The sequence below is a fragment of the Camelus dromedarius genome, chromosome 4, assembly GCF_036321535.1.
Source record: "Camelus dromedarius isolate mCamDro1 chromosome 4, mCamDro1.pat, whole genome shotgun sequence".
Taxonomy (NCBI): Eukaryota; Metazoa; Chordata; class Mammalia; order Artiodactyla; family Camelidae; genus Camelus; species Camelus dromedarius.
In genome coordinates, this window is record NC_087439.1 from 24,206,016 (window position 1) to 24,224,753 (window position 18,738).

Consider the following 18,738-nt stretch of genomic DNA (forward strand, 5'->3'; position numbering starts at 1 on the left):
TTTTTAAATTTCTTGTGAAGGTAGTAAAGATATTAAGAGCACTGCCTGGAAATTCAGAAAAAGCAAAGTTCAATTCTGGGTTCCACCTCTTGCTAGATATTATATATGGTATTTTGTGCAAGTTAGTTTATCTCTCTGAGCCTGTGTTGCCTCATCTATAAAACAAGGAGTTTCCTCACAAAATATAAAAAAAAAAACATATGTAGAAAACTTTGTGGAGTTTTTGCTACACAATATTGCTCAGAAAGGTTAAATGTAGTGTGAATAGTAGTTGTATTAGTAATTGTTTTATCAGGCCATTTTGAATCAAATGGTTACCATTTTCCCCCTTATTATAATGTAAAAATCATGCCAATATAATTTTGGTTTATTTCAGTACTAAGTATTATGAAACTCATCAAAAGCAATTTATTGCTATTACTTTTATCTCCTCATTACAGCTGTGTGAGGGAGTATAGAACAGTGGTATGGGAGAGAAGGAAGAAGGTTCACTCTTTTCTTGCTTGTTTACCAATTTTTGGTTGATATGGAAATTTTCCTTCAAGCAGCTCAAGATGTATCCTAACCAAAAATACCCTTTAATTTTGAAGAATTAATATGCATCACGCAGAGCCACTCAAAAAGTGAAAAGCAGCCACTAAGTCTTGGACCTAAAATTAAATGGAGCAAAGAAGTATTATGGAGCAAAGAAGTATTATAGAGACTAGGAGAGAGGGAAAAAAGCAGAATTCTCTTCACCCTCTTTTATATTACATCTGATTTTTGCCTAGGGTTGTAAGTATTACCATAGATTGTTCATGAGGCGTGGGGGGGGGGTCCTAGCAGAATGATTCTGAGAAAAAATATAAGAAAAGATATTGGGAGGTCAGGGGTCTAGGTTCCTGATCCAGTTAGCAAAGTTTTCTGTTTTCCTTCTGTTTTGTTTTCCCCCTGAGGAAGCCTGCTCAGGATTCCATGTATGGAGGTTGAGTGAATATACCCATCTCAGTCCTAATTGTGAAGACAGGTGGTACTAGGACACCCATTTAAATGACAGCAAAGTGTGGCAGTGGGAAGCGACTGACAAAATACTTAGGAGATAAGTGGCTGTGATGCTATCTCTGGAGAATTAGCAGCATCCTACAGGCCACAGGGCTCTAGGCTAGAAGTCTGGCCCTAAGAAAGGAAATTATTAAGTGGGTCATAATTTCAGGGTGAGAAATCAGCTTGACAGGAAAATCAGAGATTAGTTAGCATGGCAGTTAGGTAGAGAATATGACTTGAGTCAGGAATGGGGGCAAGGTGAGATGCAGTGGTTGTTCTGACTTTCCCTGACCATGATGCACTGTATCCCAGGTCCATTTGGCAGATTTTGATGTGGAGAAGTAAGAAATAAACATAAGAATCCAGTGACACTTGGGCACAAGGAGTCACAAGCATTCTAACACGGTGGCAAACCTGAACTTGTTGGAAGTGCTCACAGTACTGGGGGAATTAGAAGCAGGGGATTTCAGACAGGCATAAAATGCCTGTAACATTCTCAATACAATGCAGAGCAGTAACTCTAAAAAATACAGTGTCTGATTTTAAGGAGCCCACAGTCAATTTGGCAGAAGGGATACACAACTCAAATAGAAAAGAGATCAGAAGAAGTCAGGATGTGATTATCTGCCAAAATATAGTAGGAATGATAAAGGAGGTCAGAGCAGAGAGGGGGAAAATGGGAACTTGCTTAGCAATAGCACAGTGCATAGCATGATATTCTATTCTGGTAATTTGGGATCATGTTGAAAAAACTTGTACCAATAAATGAAACAATGTTAATCTTCAATGAATAATCTTTCTAAAACAGGTACAAATTCAGTCTCTTGCTTTTGTTCTCCACTTTAAATCCTACCAGCTTGGATTTAAAAATTAAAAAAAATATATTGAAATGATATTGATTTAATATGCATTGGAAACTCTGTTCAACCCACACATCTGTGGAGCAGTGCTCCTAGAGGTGATTGACACCTGGGGTCACAGTCACAGATACTCCCAGATGAGTCAGGTTATCAAATCAAGAAGGAAGGTAGAGAATGTCTAAATCAGAGAGAACTTGCCCTTTTTAGAAGATGTGGAAGCTGCCCATCTCTGCCTGACAGTTACCATGCATACGTTGACCAATTTTTCACATCTTATCATTTTTCAAGAGAAGACACACAGACATACACATTTTTTTAAAAAGTAAAAATCTTCATGTTTTAATTGGAAACTGACTCAAAACACTCCAAAACATTGTTCAGGCCCAACAACATATGTCTGTGGGTTGAATTTGGTTGGCAGTCTGCCGGTTTTCCACCTCTTCTTGAATTTATAGCTGCTCCTAAGAAAGCAGGAGCTGGGTGTAATGATTAGAGGGAACTAGGGTCCTCCAAACAACTTCTGTACACACAATAAATCCTAATAAATGTTAAGAGACTGACTAGCACATTCAGTTGTTCTATGAAAAACCTCCATCTATGTATAGCTTCTTCATTTAGGTCCTTGTTTTGTTTGTTAACCTTTCATTACTAGGTTCATTTTCTTTATTTGGAAGAATAAATTCTGCTGCTGCCAGCCCTCCTGAAAGCATTTTTTTTTAACCATTAAAAGATATCTCCAAAAGGTTGACTTTTCTAAATATAGAGCAAAAATAGTAATCCTGCGTTTCCCTGATTTTCTCAGTATCATGTGATATGGGATATGGACCAGAACATCTGTACTTACAAGGCTGCATTGTTGTAGGGGAGATACCTTGGGTGGGATAATGATAGTAACCACAGTTTAAACATGTGTGCACACAGGCATGCACACACATACCCATGTGAAATTCACAGTGCACAGGATGAGGAAACGTAGCCCAACTGTGGTTGTAGAACCCATTTTATCACGTGTTATCTATTAATTGGTCATTATCTCTAAGTTGCAGAAGTAGTCATGACAGTGGATGTAAGTGATATGGGAGGAGAGAGAGAAAAAGAATTACTGTTCAATAGTTTTTTTTTAATTAAATAGATAATACTGATAGACATTTTAAAACTCTAAATATTTAGGAATTCCTTTTGACTTCAGTGTACTGAAGCCAAAACCCTACATTTTGCTTTGTGAGAAGCCTAAATTAAGAAAGAATTTGGGCTACACTATTCAAATTATAGTGACATTCAATACACTGGAACCTAGTTAGATAATGCATCTAACCATCTCCTCTACCTCCTACCTCCTGGGGAGAGACCTCTGAACTCTACTTTGAGAAAAGAGAAGCAAAATACAACTTATTTAAATAGGGAAATACCCCCTAAACAACTCCTAAATTGAGGTTCCTAATAATGCAGCTGAAGTTATTCAAGACACTGTAGCATCAAAAGAGCCTTTAGTTCACCAACCTAGAAAGGACACAATTTAAGATATTCAATAAATGGAGCCTACAGAAGGAACTTCCAAGAAAGACAAGGATTGAGAAATGCAGTAAACAACTTTTAATTCAAATAATGTGGACTGGTAAATATGTTTTGCCATTTTGATATTCTTGGCTTCATGAAACAAAGCCTCACTGCTCCAAAATTTCAGATTGAGTGAAAACAATATTTTGCAGTATTTGCTTTGTCCTCACACCAAACGTCCTTTGATGTTTAACAGGCAAGAGAACTGTTTTCCAAGCATTCAAATTGATGTTGTTTTACTCATGCTTATCAAGTTCATGATATAAACCTTAAAAAAAAAAAAACACTTACTGAAAGTTCTCCAATAGACCCAGATTGCTTGTGATACAATCCTTTTAGGGTTTTCATTTATGGGAAATAATTCATTTTGCAGCAATTAGTTAGGACTAGATATATGTTCTGAATAGCCAAACATATTTTAATTAATCTCAAATAGGATATTCACAGTATTACTTTCATGTACTTATGTATCTATGTATCAGTCTATATACTACCTACTCACTTCTCACTATTCTTAACTAGGATTCATATCATGCCCCTCAACCACTAGCATATTCCAAAGGGAAATTTATTCCCAGAAAACTTAGAGCAACAATGTGAATAAATATGAACCTAGTTAACAATGGGTTTTAAAAATAAAACACCATAGTAATTAGTAACAATTTTAGGACAATGTGGTTATAAAATAAAAAAATAACTTTATATAATTCTCTAGACTTGTTGCTCATCAAAGTTCAGTGTGCTTCTGAATCACCAGGGGTGATGGCCAAACCTGAGGTTTCTCAGGCTCCTCCTCAGTCCTGCTGAATGGAACTATCTTTGGAATGTGCAGTGAAATTAGCATGTTTATGAAGCTCCTCACACTGACCCTTGAGAATCGCTGCTCTGCATCTTTCTTCTTCCTCTCTACTAGAGCCATTTTTTCATTTTCAGCTGAAGTTATTTCTGACCCTAACTCCCAGGATAAATCTTAGCTTAATGCAGGTGGTCTTTTACTAATTCCAGTGAAATGGAATTCTGTGAGTTCAATAAAAAATTATAACAAGTGATTATGGCTTTTAGTCTGCACTTGTGATTCACAAATCAGATATGTTCCCCCCTTTATTTACACGTCCCAGTGCCTCAGTAAGTTACACCTTGCGTTCCTCATTAGGCATTTGTTTTGTCCCTGACCACAACTTCCTCTGTTGGAAACCTGGTCATTCATTGCCTCATTCTCTTACCGAGGTTAAAGTTCTACCTCTCTACTGACAATGTGGGTAGTTGAGCCATCTCTGAACAAATACTCAGTGCTCAGAACTCTGACAGTAACAAATCTCCTAACTGATAACAATCTGCAGATCTGAACTGAGTATTGCTTCTCTCAGAATGGTTGTTTCTTCCCACCTGCTAGAGAAATATTTCTCTTCAACTTGGATTCCCAGTTGCCAATATTTACCAAGACTGTGACAGAGATTTATGTAATTATTCAACACAACTGCACCTATTGTCAGTATTTGTGGGTAGGAGAACTCTCCAGCATCCGTTTACTTCAGATGGAGAGCCAGATTCTGGTCCTTTCTTGCCCTGATAGATTATGAGAGATGACAGGTCCTTCTAAATTATATGCATGTGTGTGTGTGTGTGTGTGTGTGTGTGTGTGTTTGTGTGTGTATTATATAATTCATATAGAAAGTTATCCCTACCTCACACCAGACACAGAAATTATTTCCAGAAGAATCAGAGTTCTAAAAACAAAAGTTCAAACAACAAATCTTTTTAGAAGAAAATACAGGAATAGTTTTTGTGGCTTTGGATTAGGCAAGAATTTCTTAAGAGGACCATAAAAGCACTAATTATAAAAAGATAAATGACAAATTGGATATATTAAAACTAAGAACTTCTACTAATGAAAAGTTTACATTAAGAGAGAAAAAAGCAACCTACAAGTGGGAAAAAGATAATTATTGCAAAATATATATTAAAAATAGACTTGTATTCAGAATATAAACAAAACTCCTACAAATCAGTAAGAAAAGAACAAACACCCTAAAAGAAGAATTAACAAAGTTCTACACAGATGACTCAAAAGAACATTGCATAGCAGTCAGGCACACAAATGAACGTTTGAGTGAAATAAGCCCAGCAAGAAGCATATACTCTAGATTTCCATTTATATAAAGTTAAAGAATTAGGCAAAACTAAGAAGACAGAATGATGATTATTCTTGGTGGGGTGGGATGAATAGACTGGAAGGGAGCTTCAGGGGGCTTCTGGAGTGCTGATGATATTGAGTTTCTTGGTTTGGGTATGGTTAGAAGAGTTTTCAGTTTGTGACAATTCATTGAACTTTATACACAAACACGGGCATACACATATACACACATAAACACAAAAAATATTTAAAATGCTTTTATTCATATATAATTGAGCAAGTGAGAAACAAATTTTTAAATGCATTTAGAAAGATACCCTGAAGTATTGTACCTTAATGATGCTGTCATTGTCACAACAATGAACTGTGTTAGTGTCCTATTCTCAGAGATGTCCCTTTGGCACTAAAATCCAATTCAGTCAATTCAGAGTTAGAAGACATGAGCATTAGGGAAAGACTAATCGGCTACAATAACAAATTTGCTAAATAAAACAAATGTCAGCCATATTTTACTACTGTCAATTACTGACTCCTGTTAGTTACTGTCAAACTCTAATTATGCAATATGCAGCTTCCCCATATTTTAACATGGGCAGGCCAAGATAGAAGTAAAAGGAGCTTGGTGTACTGCAATCAATGTGTGATTAGATTTAATCTGCTTGATAAAAGGGCTTTGCAACTGAGTCGTATCTTTTAGGAAATAAATCTTATAGAACATAAAATTCCAGGAAACAAGCAATTGCAGGTTGAAATGTACTGTTTGCACTTGATACTGTTGAAAAAAGATCAGAGAATCAGCCCTGTCCCAGGGAGTGTCTGAGACTGCTTGTTTTGCCAGTGTTTTTTTAATACTGTGGCTGCTGAACAACTTGTTCTACAGCTGATGTTTTCTCCTTAAGTGACATTTCATCATCCAGTGCCCTAAGATAGTCACCCTGCTTTCCCTTAATTGATACTTTTATGCAAGAGGCAGAAAATGGCTCAGCATTTCTTGCTAGATTAGGTCAAAACTGACAGAGGAAACAGAGAGACGATTGCATTACTTATGCCCCTTCTGGTTCTCCTGTGTATCTAAGGAGATTGCCATTTCATAAAATTTCTTATGCTGCCTAAACATACTTATAACAGAACAGGCATTTTGTTCATATTTGCTTTTCAATTTTTTACTGCTTACCTGATCACTAGAGGGAAATTCAGAAACAGTTCCACTGAATCTTAACTTTATTTTTCTATGTTCTTAATAAGGTGTAATTGTACCCTTGGACCTCTCTTCCTTAAATGTTTCATTTTCTCATTCTTGTGAAGCCTTTAGCTTTCTCTTCTTTTGATTGGTAACCTAAAGCATTAAGCATGCACCTGGAAGTTCCAAGTGAGGTTCCTAAAGTTCTGGGGTATTTTTCCCCCAGATCACTGGGTGCTCTTATCATAAGATTAGTGTTTACAAATAGATGATGTGATATTTATTCTGATTTAAAGTTAATTGAGAAGCATCTCATGAGAATGCTACTGTTCATTGTGTAGCCTCAGTGGCTAGGGATCCATTCTTCTGTGTCTGTTTTCACCAAGTCTTTTGGAAAGGAATTATGCCTTAAAATCATCAGCGTTTCCCAGGATCTACAACACAAAATCCATATTCTTTAATAGAGCCACAGGGCTCTCCTAATCCAGCTCAAATTAACCATCTCTCCCTAGCTTTCCAATCTAGCCACCCCACTCTGTGATTCGTTGTGGATGTTCACTTTGCTTTTCCTTAAATCTTGGGATCTCAGCCTGCACTGTTCTTGACATCCCTTCTCTGCCTTTTGGATCCTATTTACCATACAACATCAAGTTCAATGTCACCTTCATCTGGAAATTGACCTTGTCCCAGCCTCCATTGCACTTTTATTAGACAGCATGGTAAGCAAGCATGCATATGTCTAATTCTACCCCAGGATTCTTAATAATTTTTGTGGAAACTGTGGGACCTAACAAGTCTATTTCTCAGAGTAAAGGCTCAATAAATATTTGGATGATGAAATCAATTGCTTTGCTCCCAACAGGATGGAGACTAACAGACTAAGGTCCCCAGGGAATGAAAGCTAACAACAGGATACCAAGGTTGCCTACTACACAGATTTGTTCAGGACTTAATCTACTTAAAACATGTTTTATATTTCACTTGTCATTTTCACCATTTAGGATACCTATGTGCAATGACAATCACTGGATTACAATTTATCCATGAACTAACCTGCCAGACTTTGGTAGTAAATGCAGTATATCACCCAGATTCCTTGATATAAATTAAGTAAATGCAAAGCCTTATTATCACATTTCCTATGTATAAAACACCTGCCCAGTCAAAGACAATGTTACTCAGTTGGGTGGCTATGGTCAAATTCCTTTACTGTGATCTTCCTTTCTCATTATATTTGACATTTTTGAAACTGAGTTTTATTGCACTCTTTCCGCTTATGAAAGTGGTCTGGGGAAATTAGACTTAATAGAGATGTAGAAGCCACAGGGAAAAAAGAAAAGGAAAGTGAACTGGAAGGAAACTGAAATTAAAATGTTATTTTGGTAAATGTCTGCTCTGGTGGAGATGACAAACAGTTGCAATGCAAGTTAATTACTGACCTGTCAGGAGAGTGTAGCATGGAGGTTGTGCCACACATTACTGGAGCTACCATGGCCACAAGTCATTTCCACAGGGGAACAAACAGACCGTGCTCTACCACAGATCAACAGAAGATCTTTCCAGGGGACAGAAATGAATTTCTCAGAGAAACAATATTCATCTATGGAGTTTCCACAAGCTCTTAGCAGACTTGGAGAAACAATTCTTTCTATGGTTTCTGGAAAAGGAATGGGGTCACATTGCCACAAAGGGTTCTTGTGTGTTAAGGCAGAGAGGACTGTGGCTCTTGGTGGTTGTGGTAACCAGACAGTTCATTGCCACATGGTGAAAACCCAGACTAACACCTATGGAATGGGGATGCACTGGGGCACACTAAATGCTTGCCTCTGAGACAATGCTCCTCACAAAGGCTTTACTGGTAACGCATGTCCAGCAAGACAGTCCTTCTATTTGGAGAAGGAGCATCAGGCACCCGCGGAAATTTGAAACCCAAGGGAGGCTTTCTCTACTGTCATAACACATAACCCTGATAAATTGTAAGATGATCATAAATGTGGCCTTTTTAAAAAGCCAGAAACAAAAGGCTTACCTGAAATGGAAATCTGGTATTGTTCATGTTTTAAAAAATTCATACGATTCTCCAAATACACTTTAATGTTGCCCTTGGAAGGTATGAAAAGCCTTGTTTCTTTGTAGCCTCTAACTTACCGTGAAATAACCATCATTCACTGGCTCTTAGAATCACTGGCCAGAGTAAGTTACACATTATTTTTAATAAGAAAGAAACTTGGTCAAAGACATTTTACAATTGGCAATGCTTTGCTAGGCTATGTACTCTGGCATTAACTAGTTTCCATATTTGTTTTCCAATTCTATATTCTGCACACATTTATTAAGTCTCCATTGTTTTGTCAGGAAGCACAGGAGCATTTATAAATAGAAAGACTTACATGATCTATGCTTAATACGAATGTACTATGGTCATTTTATCTCCTTGATCTCCATCAAGTTTCCCCTGGAATTCTTGTTACCTTATATTTTCATACACAGTTTCCACTTGACTTTGGGGTCTATGACTAAAGCACGGATATTTGGAAATGCAGGACTTGAGATCTGTCTTGGGACTACTTTGATAGACTGTAGCACCTTGGGAAAACTCTCAGTATCCTCAAACTACAATTTTCTCTTCTTTACAGAGAAATAGTGGAGATAGTATCAAAGTGTCTGTTCAGTTTCTCCTAGCTCAAATGATTCTTAGTATACTTTTACTTTAATGTTGCTGATGGGAAAGAGATGTCAAAAATATACTTTCTAACTCAAAAGGGCAAGCTGCTGAGCCTTAGTGTAGTTAACGGAGTGCGGCAATAATTGACAGAGCAGCTATGAAATTTATGATTAGATGAAATATCACATTCCTTCCTATTTGGGTATTTGCAGTGTGAGTGGGAGAATCAGGCCCAGAATACCACTGAGCCAAGTCTGTTGAGCAGAGCCAAAGTTTGTGTGGCTCTTATGAAGTGCATTCTCATCACTGTTTCCTGTTTTTAAAACAGTATTGAAAGTGGAACTAGTGCAATATCACAAGCTATTCTTGCTCTTCTCTTGGTACATATAAAACCAGGAAGTCAGAGAATTTATGAAGCCAGTCTTAAGTGATTTACATTCAATTTCTAACTCAGGGATGTTTATTTGGAAAGTTTGTGATATCAGTGGATATTTTAGACACATGCAAGGTGAACTAATTCTTCGATATTTTCATTAGTTATTCGCCATGCCCCTGTATGCCTCCTGTAAGAATATAGACACAGGAGGCATCAGTGTTTCCTCTAGTAGAATTTAATAACCATGATAATGATGATGAGTAGATGTTATGCTAGAGGAAGAACAAGGGGAATACTGAATAGGCATGTAGATCACATGAGAGTTAAGGTCAATGTGACTTGAAATTAACAAAATGACTGATGTTACTAAGTTGCATAGACATAAGTATAGACAGTTATTATTGGTTTTACAGTCTACCAAATCTAGGGACTTGAGGGTCAATGAGGAACAACAGGTGGAACAACAGAATATGATTTCAAAACCCTGTGGGTATTCTTGGAATAGTAACACAGAAAGACTCACAAATTAGAGCTCTTCATTGCCTTTCTGAATAGGTCCTGAAATTGAGACTTACGTTCCCAAAATTAAATCCACTCTCTAGTGCTGGGAGCAAGTCATGATGGACCCTGGGCTTGAGAGTTTCTTTTGACTCGAGGCTGGGCAAGCTTTATAATGGAGTTTGTTCTCCTAGAACCTTCTTTCATAAGGACTCAAAAATTAGACCACCATGACAGGGTTGTCACATCACATAAGTCCAGGAGGAACCATTTACAAGAATGCAATTCTGATATCATATCCCTGGCCACAAATGCTACCTGCCTCTAAATTTTCTTAAGATCATACACAAAGTAGAATAATCAGAGCTCTTCTACTGAAAGATACTTTCCCACACAGCCAGGAGAGCTTCCAGTATAAGATTCAGGTAAATGCTTCCCTGAGAGTTAATGGGAAGTCTGACTAATTATTTATAACTTTGTGTTAACTGGTTTAATCATTCCCCTCCCATATACATCTAAGTCACTGAGCAGATGGATGTAAGTAAATGGATGCAAGTAAGGAAGAATGGATGATGGAATTTTAGAAATGTTGAGTCTGTAGATGAGATGGGGCCTGAGTAGGTGCTGCAGTGGGGGGCTTTGGCAGCCAAAATATGAAAAGGATCATAGTGTGCATTGTAGAGGGGAAAAAAGTATTAGGATGCAGATGAGGGGAAAATGGCAAAGTCGAAGGAAGGTAAAGAGAAAGAACTGTAAGTGGGATCCAAATACAACTTGCAAAATTTAGCCTAAAGCAGACTATCTACTTGGTATGAGAGTTTGTAACAGGATGAATAAAAATAAATCATCTCTGAACCCACAAGTACAGCAGTTACAAGTTTCACAGCCACCAGTGCAACTGTCATTTCAGTCTATTAGATTTCCTTCCTCCTCCATCGTCCCTCCTTCCTCAGTTACTGCTGGGGGTGGGGGTGGGTGGGTCCTGCCTCCCTGTGTCTTGCACTCAATTCATCCATTCAAGACATTTGTGTATTATGCTAAGGAAAGCCCTCTCCATAAATTCTCTCCCCCAGAGTGTCTAGAATACCAACCTCTTACAGCACTGGTGGGGTTAGAAGGGATGGGGTTCTCAGTCAATCCTTCAGGCTGATGAGAGGCTAGCAAGATGATGAGACTCACCTACACCAAGGCTAAATGCCAGTTTTTTCATGAAATCCAACATTTCTCTTTTCCTTGAGCTTCTTGGTACTATAGTTTTTCCTCATGAAACATTTCAATATCTACCTTATAATTTCACAGTTATTTGCATATCTCTGCTCTGCTGAGCCGTTTGCCTGAAATGCCCAACCTGCCCTGACTTAGCTGCAGAATCAGCTGATCTTTTGTAGACTTTCTCTCCCCACATGTCCCAGTTACACCTGAGTCTGATGTCATTGTTTCTCTCCCTCTCCTGGGCACAACTTTATTCTCATTTAATTATTGATTTATTTCTTTATCACTGTCACCAAACCAGTGTAAAGCATTTAGTTAAAATAAACAAACACAAATCAAAAACACCACAAGAGTATCTCCAGCCTCTGATGTAGTGCCTGCCACTCAGGAAAATCTCAATAAATGATGAATAGATACTTGATTTTCAGTGGGTAGGAATCTTTAAGAAGAGGATTGTATCATTTTCTGTATTCTTCTCAGAGCAACATGGTGCTCTGCTAAATTAGAAACCACCAAATATTTGCAAATATGAGAACAATTATGAATTGTATCAGACTAGATACTATACTTGTAGAACTAAATACAAAAGAAGCTGAATAAAAAGAAAAAATAGAGTGCAGTGGGGTATCAACAAAATGTGAAGATGTGGTCAGATGGGAAAGGAAGTGATGGCTAAAGAGAGAGTGAGAAAAGAGGAATAACAATACTGGCAGGGGAAGAGATCAACTTAAAAGAATGATCTGAAGGAGGAAAATTTTGATTTTTTTTTTTCTGTAAACTGTCCCCAAGAAAAAAGGTGAGGAAGCCAGATAAGAGGCTTTTTAAGTAATCCAGCCTTTTGACAGTAACCCATCACTAGGCAAATTATGGGTTGATTGTGAAATCAGTACAAGAATGCCAGTGTTGATGTGACATTGAAATTTGTGCAGACTCTGGGGAAGTAACATGTCCTATAAATGGCACATGATGGAGCTATGTAAATACAGTGGCTTCATGCTCTTGGTCAGAAGATAGTGGCTTAAATCTAAGTGATTTCCCTCACCAATCTTACAAACACACCACCTTTAGACTTTGAATCTAATGAATAACATGGAAGATCAAACCTGGAACGCACTCCAAGGAGAATCCAGATTCTTTTAGAAGAGATGTATATGTTTAATCATAGATTCCCCTCAACTCTCACCCAAAACCCTCGGGCATCATCATACAAAGCATTTACATTGTTGCTTATCTGCCCAACACTTCTGAGCTCTGTGTATCTGCAGTAATACTTCTTGAGCTTCCAGGACTTTTAGCACAGCAATATCAGAAGTGAAAGGACGCTACAGATCACAGTAATCTTCTTGGTTGCCCATGCACCCTATCAGTTTTTCCCAGTGATGAAACAGAAGTCCATGACCTTGTACAAAGTCATAAAGGTGACTATTAGTGACAGTGTTGCCACTAGAAGCTAACTGATTTTCATGCAACCAGTCTAATTACAATGAATCCAAGGCCTTCGTTTCAGTCACAATACCTAGATTCTCATCCTTCATTCACTGAAATGTACTCTGAAAAAAAAAAACAAACAAAAAACTCATGCCTTTAGTAGGAGCGTCTTTATAAATGTAAAAGATTTGCTTTATTATTTTGAAATAATTTCTACTTGGCTAAGAAAACCTGATGACCTCAATACTATATAATACACAGAATAAAATAAAAAATGTATCATCCTATACTGGCATACATCGAGAATTGGCTATTTATATCATCTGCATGTGATTACATTTATTTTTAAAAAACCAGTTACATATATACAACCCTCTATATCTTATTCTAGTTAGATATAAAGGTAACATCCCTTATGCATACATTAGTGGTCAGATTTTATACATTTTAAAATCCTCCTCATTAACGTAGCTGTCATTTTTCTATGAAATAGGATAAGATTTTCATCTTTTATTACTTCAAATTTTTATTTCAAATCTTATTGAAAAAGCTCTTTATTCTCAGTAAGTTTTTATAATAATGCACTCATGTAGGATCATGAAAATGAATATATGAACAAAATAAATCCATTAAGGAATTTTTAATACTACTTTCCTGTAAACAACTTTGTGAGGTATAACTGAAGTATAATAAAGTGAAAGTGTTTAAAGTGTACAATTTGATCATTTTTAATATACGTATACTACTTTTAAACCATCACTGCAAGCAAGATAACAAACATATCCATCACCCTGCAAAGTTTCCTTGTATCAAGAGTTCACCCTGTCCTTAGGCACTGATTCTTTTTCTTTTTATGTTAGTTTACATTTTCAAAAATATTGTATAAGTGAAATAATAAGTACTCAGTAAGTACTTTTTTGGCTTGGCTTTTTTTGCTCTGCACAATAAATTTGCAATTCATCCATGTGGTTGCACACCTTAATAGTCCATTCATTTTTATTATTGAGCAGTATTTCATTGGGTAGATAACTAGAATTTGTCTATCTATTCATCTGTTGATGGACATCTGGGTTTTTTTGGGGGGTGGGGATAAAAAACATAATCCTCCACTTCCTTCTGCTCAGTGTCCTTAAGAAAATTATTAGTCACTCTGATCCTCATTTTTCTCCTCTATAAAAATATGAGTTTAATGTCTATCTAATAGGAGTTTTGTAAGGATCAAACAAGCTCATTGCCTGGCACATAGTAAATACTCAATAAATATTAACTTCTTTTCTGAGTTATCACTCAGTTGCCTTACTGGTATCAATTAAACACTTTTCCTCCCATTGAAATGCTATTATTCTTTTCTAATCATTTTAGTGTACACTCCGCTTGAACATTACCATGATGCTAGCCCCATTGTCCAACCATTGTAGGGCTACCAATACAGTTGGCTCCTTAAAATACAATCCTTCCTTTGGATTATATTGGCTTCCATAACTGACTGGTGACAACTTTTTCTAATATTGTACCCTTGTGCCCACGCTAGCTATGAAGTGGCTGCATAGTTGAGACAGGGAGACAACATTTAGGCTAGAAGAGGGTCTGTTTCTAGAGGCTTAGAAGCTGTATTTGCTTTGCAAATGTTCTATTTTAACCAAGTAGATGTTTCCATTTGAGGAACTTGTGGGGAGGGGCAACTGAAAGGGATTATGGATTTGGGAAGCAACCAAAAACCCTCCTGGTCCACCCACCCAATTTATTTCCTTTGTTTTCTTTTTACACATTATTGTTTTCTCACAGCCACTCCTTTAAAATGTGCCCACACTGAATTTTCCTACCCAAATAGGACGCCTTCCATTAAAATAAATGTAAATAAATAAATAAACAGTGTTGATTTATTGATTTTCTCTTTCTTCATATTCTTCATAAATATTATATCCAACTAAGCTACTGAATCTAGTTCAGTTGGCAGATGGCAATGGACAAAGGAATTTTAATTTTTCCCTGTTGGCCACTGCAAGGGAAGTTGGGGGCTAGGACTCCGTACCATGCTAATGAGGCCAAGCCGACATAATTTGGTAGTCAATGGGACTAGTTTGGTTTGCTCTAAAGCCAGTTTTACTCACTTAAATTTGGCCTTATTCACATAGGTTTTGTTCACCAAAAAAGGGTGCTGGTGGTAGTGTCTGGATATGGGGTGGGATGAAGTAAATAATAGATCAGTGACGTTGTGAATGAAAAGAGCATATATCCTGAAGATACTTAGTTGGCAACGTCATTTCTTCATAAGGAAAACTGTGTCACATTGCCATTAGAAATTCCTTAATCAAATTAAGGAACTACACAGAATTTGAGTGTGTGCCTGTGAATTGAAATCCCCTGGCTTATATACAATACTGTCCAAATACAGAGGTCCCAATTGATAAAAACACTATGAAGTAACTACCTTTTCTTCAGCACTCAGAGGTGGAGACTTTATTTCATCTTTGTACATTAATGATTAATAGGGATGTGCGCTCCACCTGGAGTTTTTCATGAAAAAGTATATATTTAGAATAATATAATGCTTTTATATTTCATCAGGATAACACTGTAATATGCAGAAACCTACAAATTCTGATAGCTCTGCGGAAACACTGAATCCCACCCGCCAAGGCACCGGAGCTGTGCAAATGAGAATCAAAAATGCCAACAGCCACCACGACAGGCTGAGCCAAAGTAAATCCATGATCCTCACCGATGTTGGGAAGATCACTGAACCCGTAAGTCAAATACCTCAAATATCCAAGTTCCCTGATACAGAATTTTGTGTTAAAAAAAAAAAAGGGAGAGAGAAAAAAGCTAATCAGCTTTGTTTTATTTGTTTTCCTAATGTGCATGAGAATACTGTTTTTGTAATGCACTTTATCTTGCCTACTTATAGTCATAATAGTATCCCCAGTTGCGAGAGAAGAGCTGGGCTTAATCCAGAGTGATAAAGTAGATTTGGAGCTAGACTGAAGAGCACCTTTGACTCATTTTAAGGGCCTCCACTATCATGCTTCAGTGTCATAAAAATAATGAGGTTATGCTAGCATGTGGTGTTTGTACTTCCAAATACAGTACATCACTTTGAAAAGCCAGAGGCTAAAATTAGCTAAGAATAAACTGAGAAAAAAAAATCTTTAAAAAAAGGTAAAAACCTCATCCTTAAAATCTCCTAATAATATATGATATTAGGAATTACAATTTGATTTGGAATGAGCTTAAACAGTTGAAATGCTGTGGCCGTTTAAGGTTTGAAGAGGAAGCCATTTTGTCTCCATAATGTGTCATTAGGAAGATTTGAAATAAAATAGTTAGAGATGAACTCTACTGCCAATTGTGTCCCTGCCCCTGCACGCATCCTGAGCCACTAAACACACTGATTGCGATGAGTCTCCTCTGGTTAATTTTCTTCCATAATGGTGGTAACTTGCAGCTGAGGCCATAGGATGTTACAAAATTATTTATGCAATGCTAGCCACTCTTTTGGACCCTGGCTCTATTTTGTTTCTCACAGTGAGAGCAAGAGCAAGAAATAGGTTAGCTGGGGACAGGCTGTGAGTCCCAGTCACCCTGCAGAAACATGTGAGCTATTAATTGAGTGTTCTGTTAATATCATAGGGGCCTATGAAATATTCAGCTCCCTAACTGAGTTATTAAATGAGATCAACTTGCTGAGTAGCATGTTACCGATTACATTTATTCCCTGTTTTTCACTTGAATTTCAAGTGCAGAATTAACCCACAATGATCTCAGGAACCTAAGAAATATATGACTTTAATCATTCTTTCCTCAGGTATCATAGACAAATTTAGCATGAGGAAGCCAGTGATTATATTTTTGGAGTGAGAAATACATCCCTAGATAAGGATGCATTTTTCTTTCTTTACTTTCTCATTTAAAAGTATTGTCTGCTGGGAGGAACAGCACAGCCAGCCTGTCTTGGCTTTGAAACCTGCTAAAACGTTCCTCAACCATGAACTTGAGATAGTAGTTAGAGTAAATTATTGGAATCTCTATAATGTATTATCAGTAAGAACTGTACCTTTGAAAAAGTTTAAAAGTTAAGTATATTTAATGATGCCTAACATATTTTATTGGCTGTGTTTAACAAAAGGCACTATGCCGCAGTTGTTTTTGACAAGCATGAAAACATCACAGCATGAGACTGCAAAAGGAATTATGGAGAGAAATTACAAGTGATCCATCTCTCAATGAATTATCCACCTCAATAGCCTGCAGAACTCAGCTACCAATTAACACCTACTTTATTACATGTTGGGATGTACTTAATAACTTTCATGTGTTTATGCACTATTACCTTGACTGATGCCTCTTGTACAATTAGGCATAATTGGCATATCAATATGCAAAAGTTAAAAGGATTAACCCTCTTAAAACTAATGAGCATTTCTGTATCCAGCTGCTAAATGAGACAAAATTAGCATTTTTCACTTTTGGGCAGGATTTTATCATGCAGTTTCTCATTGTTGATATTACCTTGTTACATAACTTTAGTTTGGGGGGTTATATGCTGGACTGCTAGAGAATCAGAGTTTTCCAAAGTTAAATTAGCTATAATTATCCCAGCTTTTGTTTCCGCATTCTTAGTTAGCCTGGGCAATATGTATTCCTCGATAAGGAACAAAAATAAAAGTTACTTTTGGTTATGCGTGCTCAGTGCATAATTATATAAAAGGGGTATTTTAGTGAGGATATGTCATTTCACCGAGAAAACTTGGCTCAGAGATACTGTATTGAAAGCTTGCCATGGCACTAATTTTCTTTCTGTCTCAGTTCTTTTCATCTCTTTTTTCCATGCACAATTTTCTGACTAGATACTGACAGAATGTAAAGTATTTTGGCATATTTATTCAAACAAGCCTGTTAAAGATATCTGCTCAAGCTAAACTAAGAACTTGATTTTTCAGAAGTTGGAGGTTGGGGTGAGGTCAAGGGGGGAGATTTTGAACTTAGGAGAAGTGGGAGGAGATGTATAGTAAAAATGCATTCACAAGTTCACATGTAGCATGGTTTGCTGTAACAGAGACATACATCTAATGTGTACAGAAAAAAATTAAGGGTACTTAGAGACTATATATGTATCATGCATCCTATTTAATATATATGGCATATATATACTATTTGTCACTGGCATATCAATTATGCAAATCTAATATAGACTTATTGGAGTATATAATAACAAGAATCTGATATTACATTAATATGATTTAACTTATTACAAGAAATGATAAAAAGATTCTAGGGTCACATTAATTATATAATTTTGTCAATACATAAATTCCTCTTTTAAAATTTTGCTTAATTAAAAATATGTTTAATATAAATGTGAACTCAGAACACCACATAAAATTCTTCTATGTATACAATGAGCCTATATTCTTGGTAACGTAAATCGAGGAGTATTTTGAAATGCCAACATAAATATTTATTCGACCAGAAGCTATGCAAGCACAGGTGAATTTACTTGTTGAATTAAAGTTTTGATTTCCTAAGTGCTGCAGGGAAGCATTCCAGTAAGACAGGTATCAATACTCCATTAGTATTTTATTGGTAGTATGCATCATTTTCTTTAAACACCAAATAATCATTTTTATGTGGTTAATAAGATCAATGCTTTTCAAAATTGAAAGAGGCCATTTTGCTTCCTAAGAAACATTGAAGAGGTGGAAAGTTTGGATATAGAATGACATGGTTAGTAAGAAAATTACGCATCTGTGAGAGCGATCTGGAGAGCTTCATTTGGTAGGGAGGGAATGCTCTTTGGTCTCAGTG

General features: G+C 36.7%; 1 protein-coding gene across 5 annotated transcripts in view; it reads left to right on the plus strand.

Moving 5' to 3' along the window:
* Positions 1–18,738, plus strand: part of ARHGAP15 (Rho GTPase activating protein 15) — a 575,316-nt gene that overhangs the window by 12,038 nt on the left and 544,540 nt on the right. For all 5 annotated transcript variants that reach the window (XM_064484735.1, XM_010974707.3, XM_064484738.1 and 2 more), the window contains exon 2: positions 15,502–15,680. In XM_064484735.1, the coding sequence (XP_064340805.1) occupies positions 15,516–15,680 (165 nt within the window). In that variant the 5' untranslated portion in view covers positions 15,502–15,515. The remainder of the gene's footprint in view (positions 1–15,501; positions 15,681–18,738) is intronic.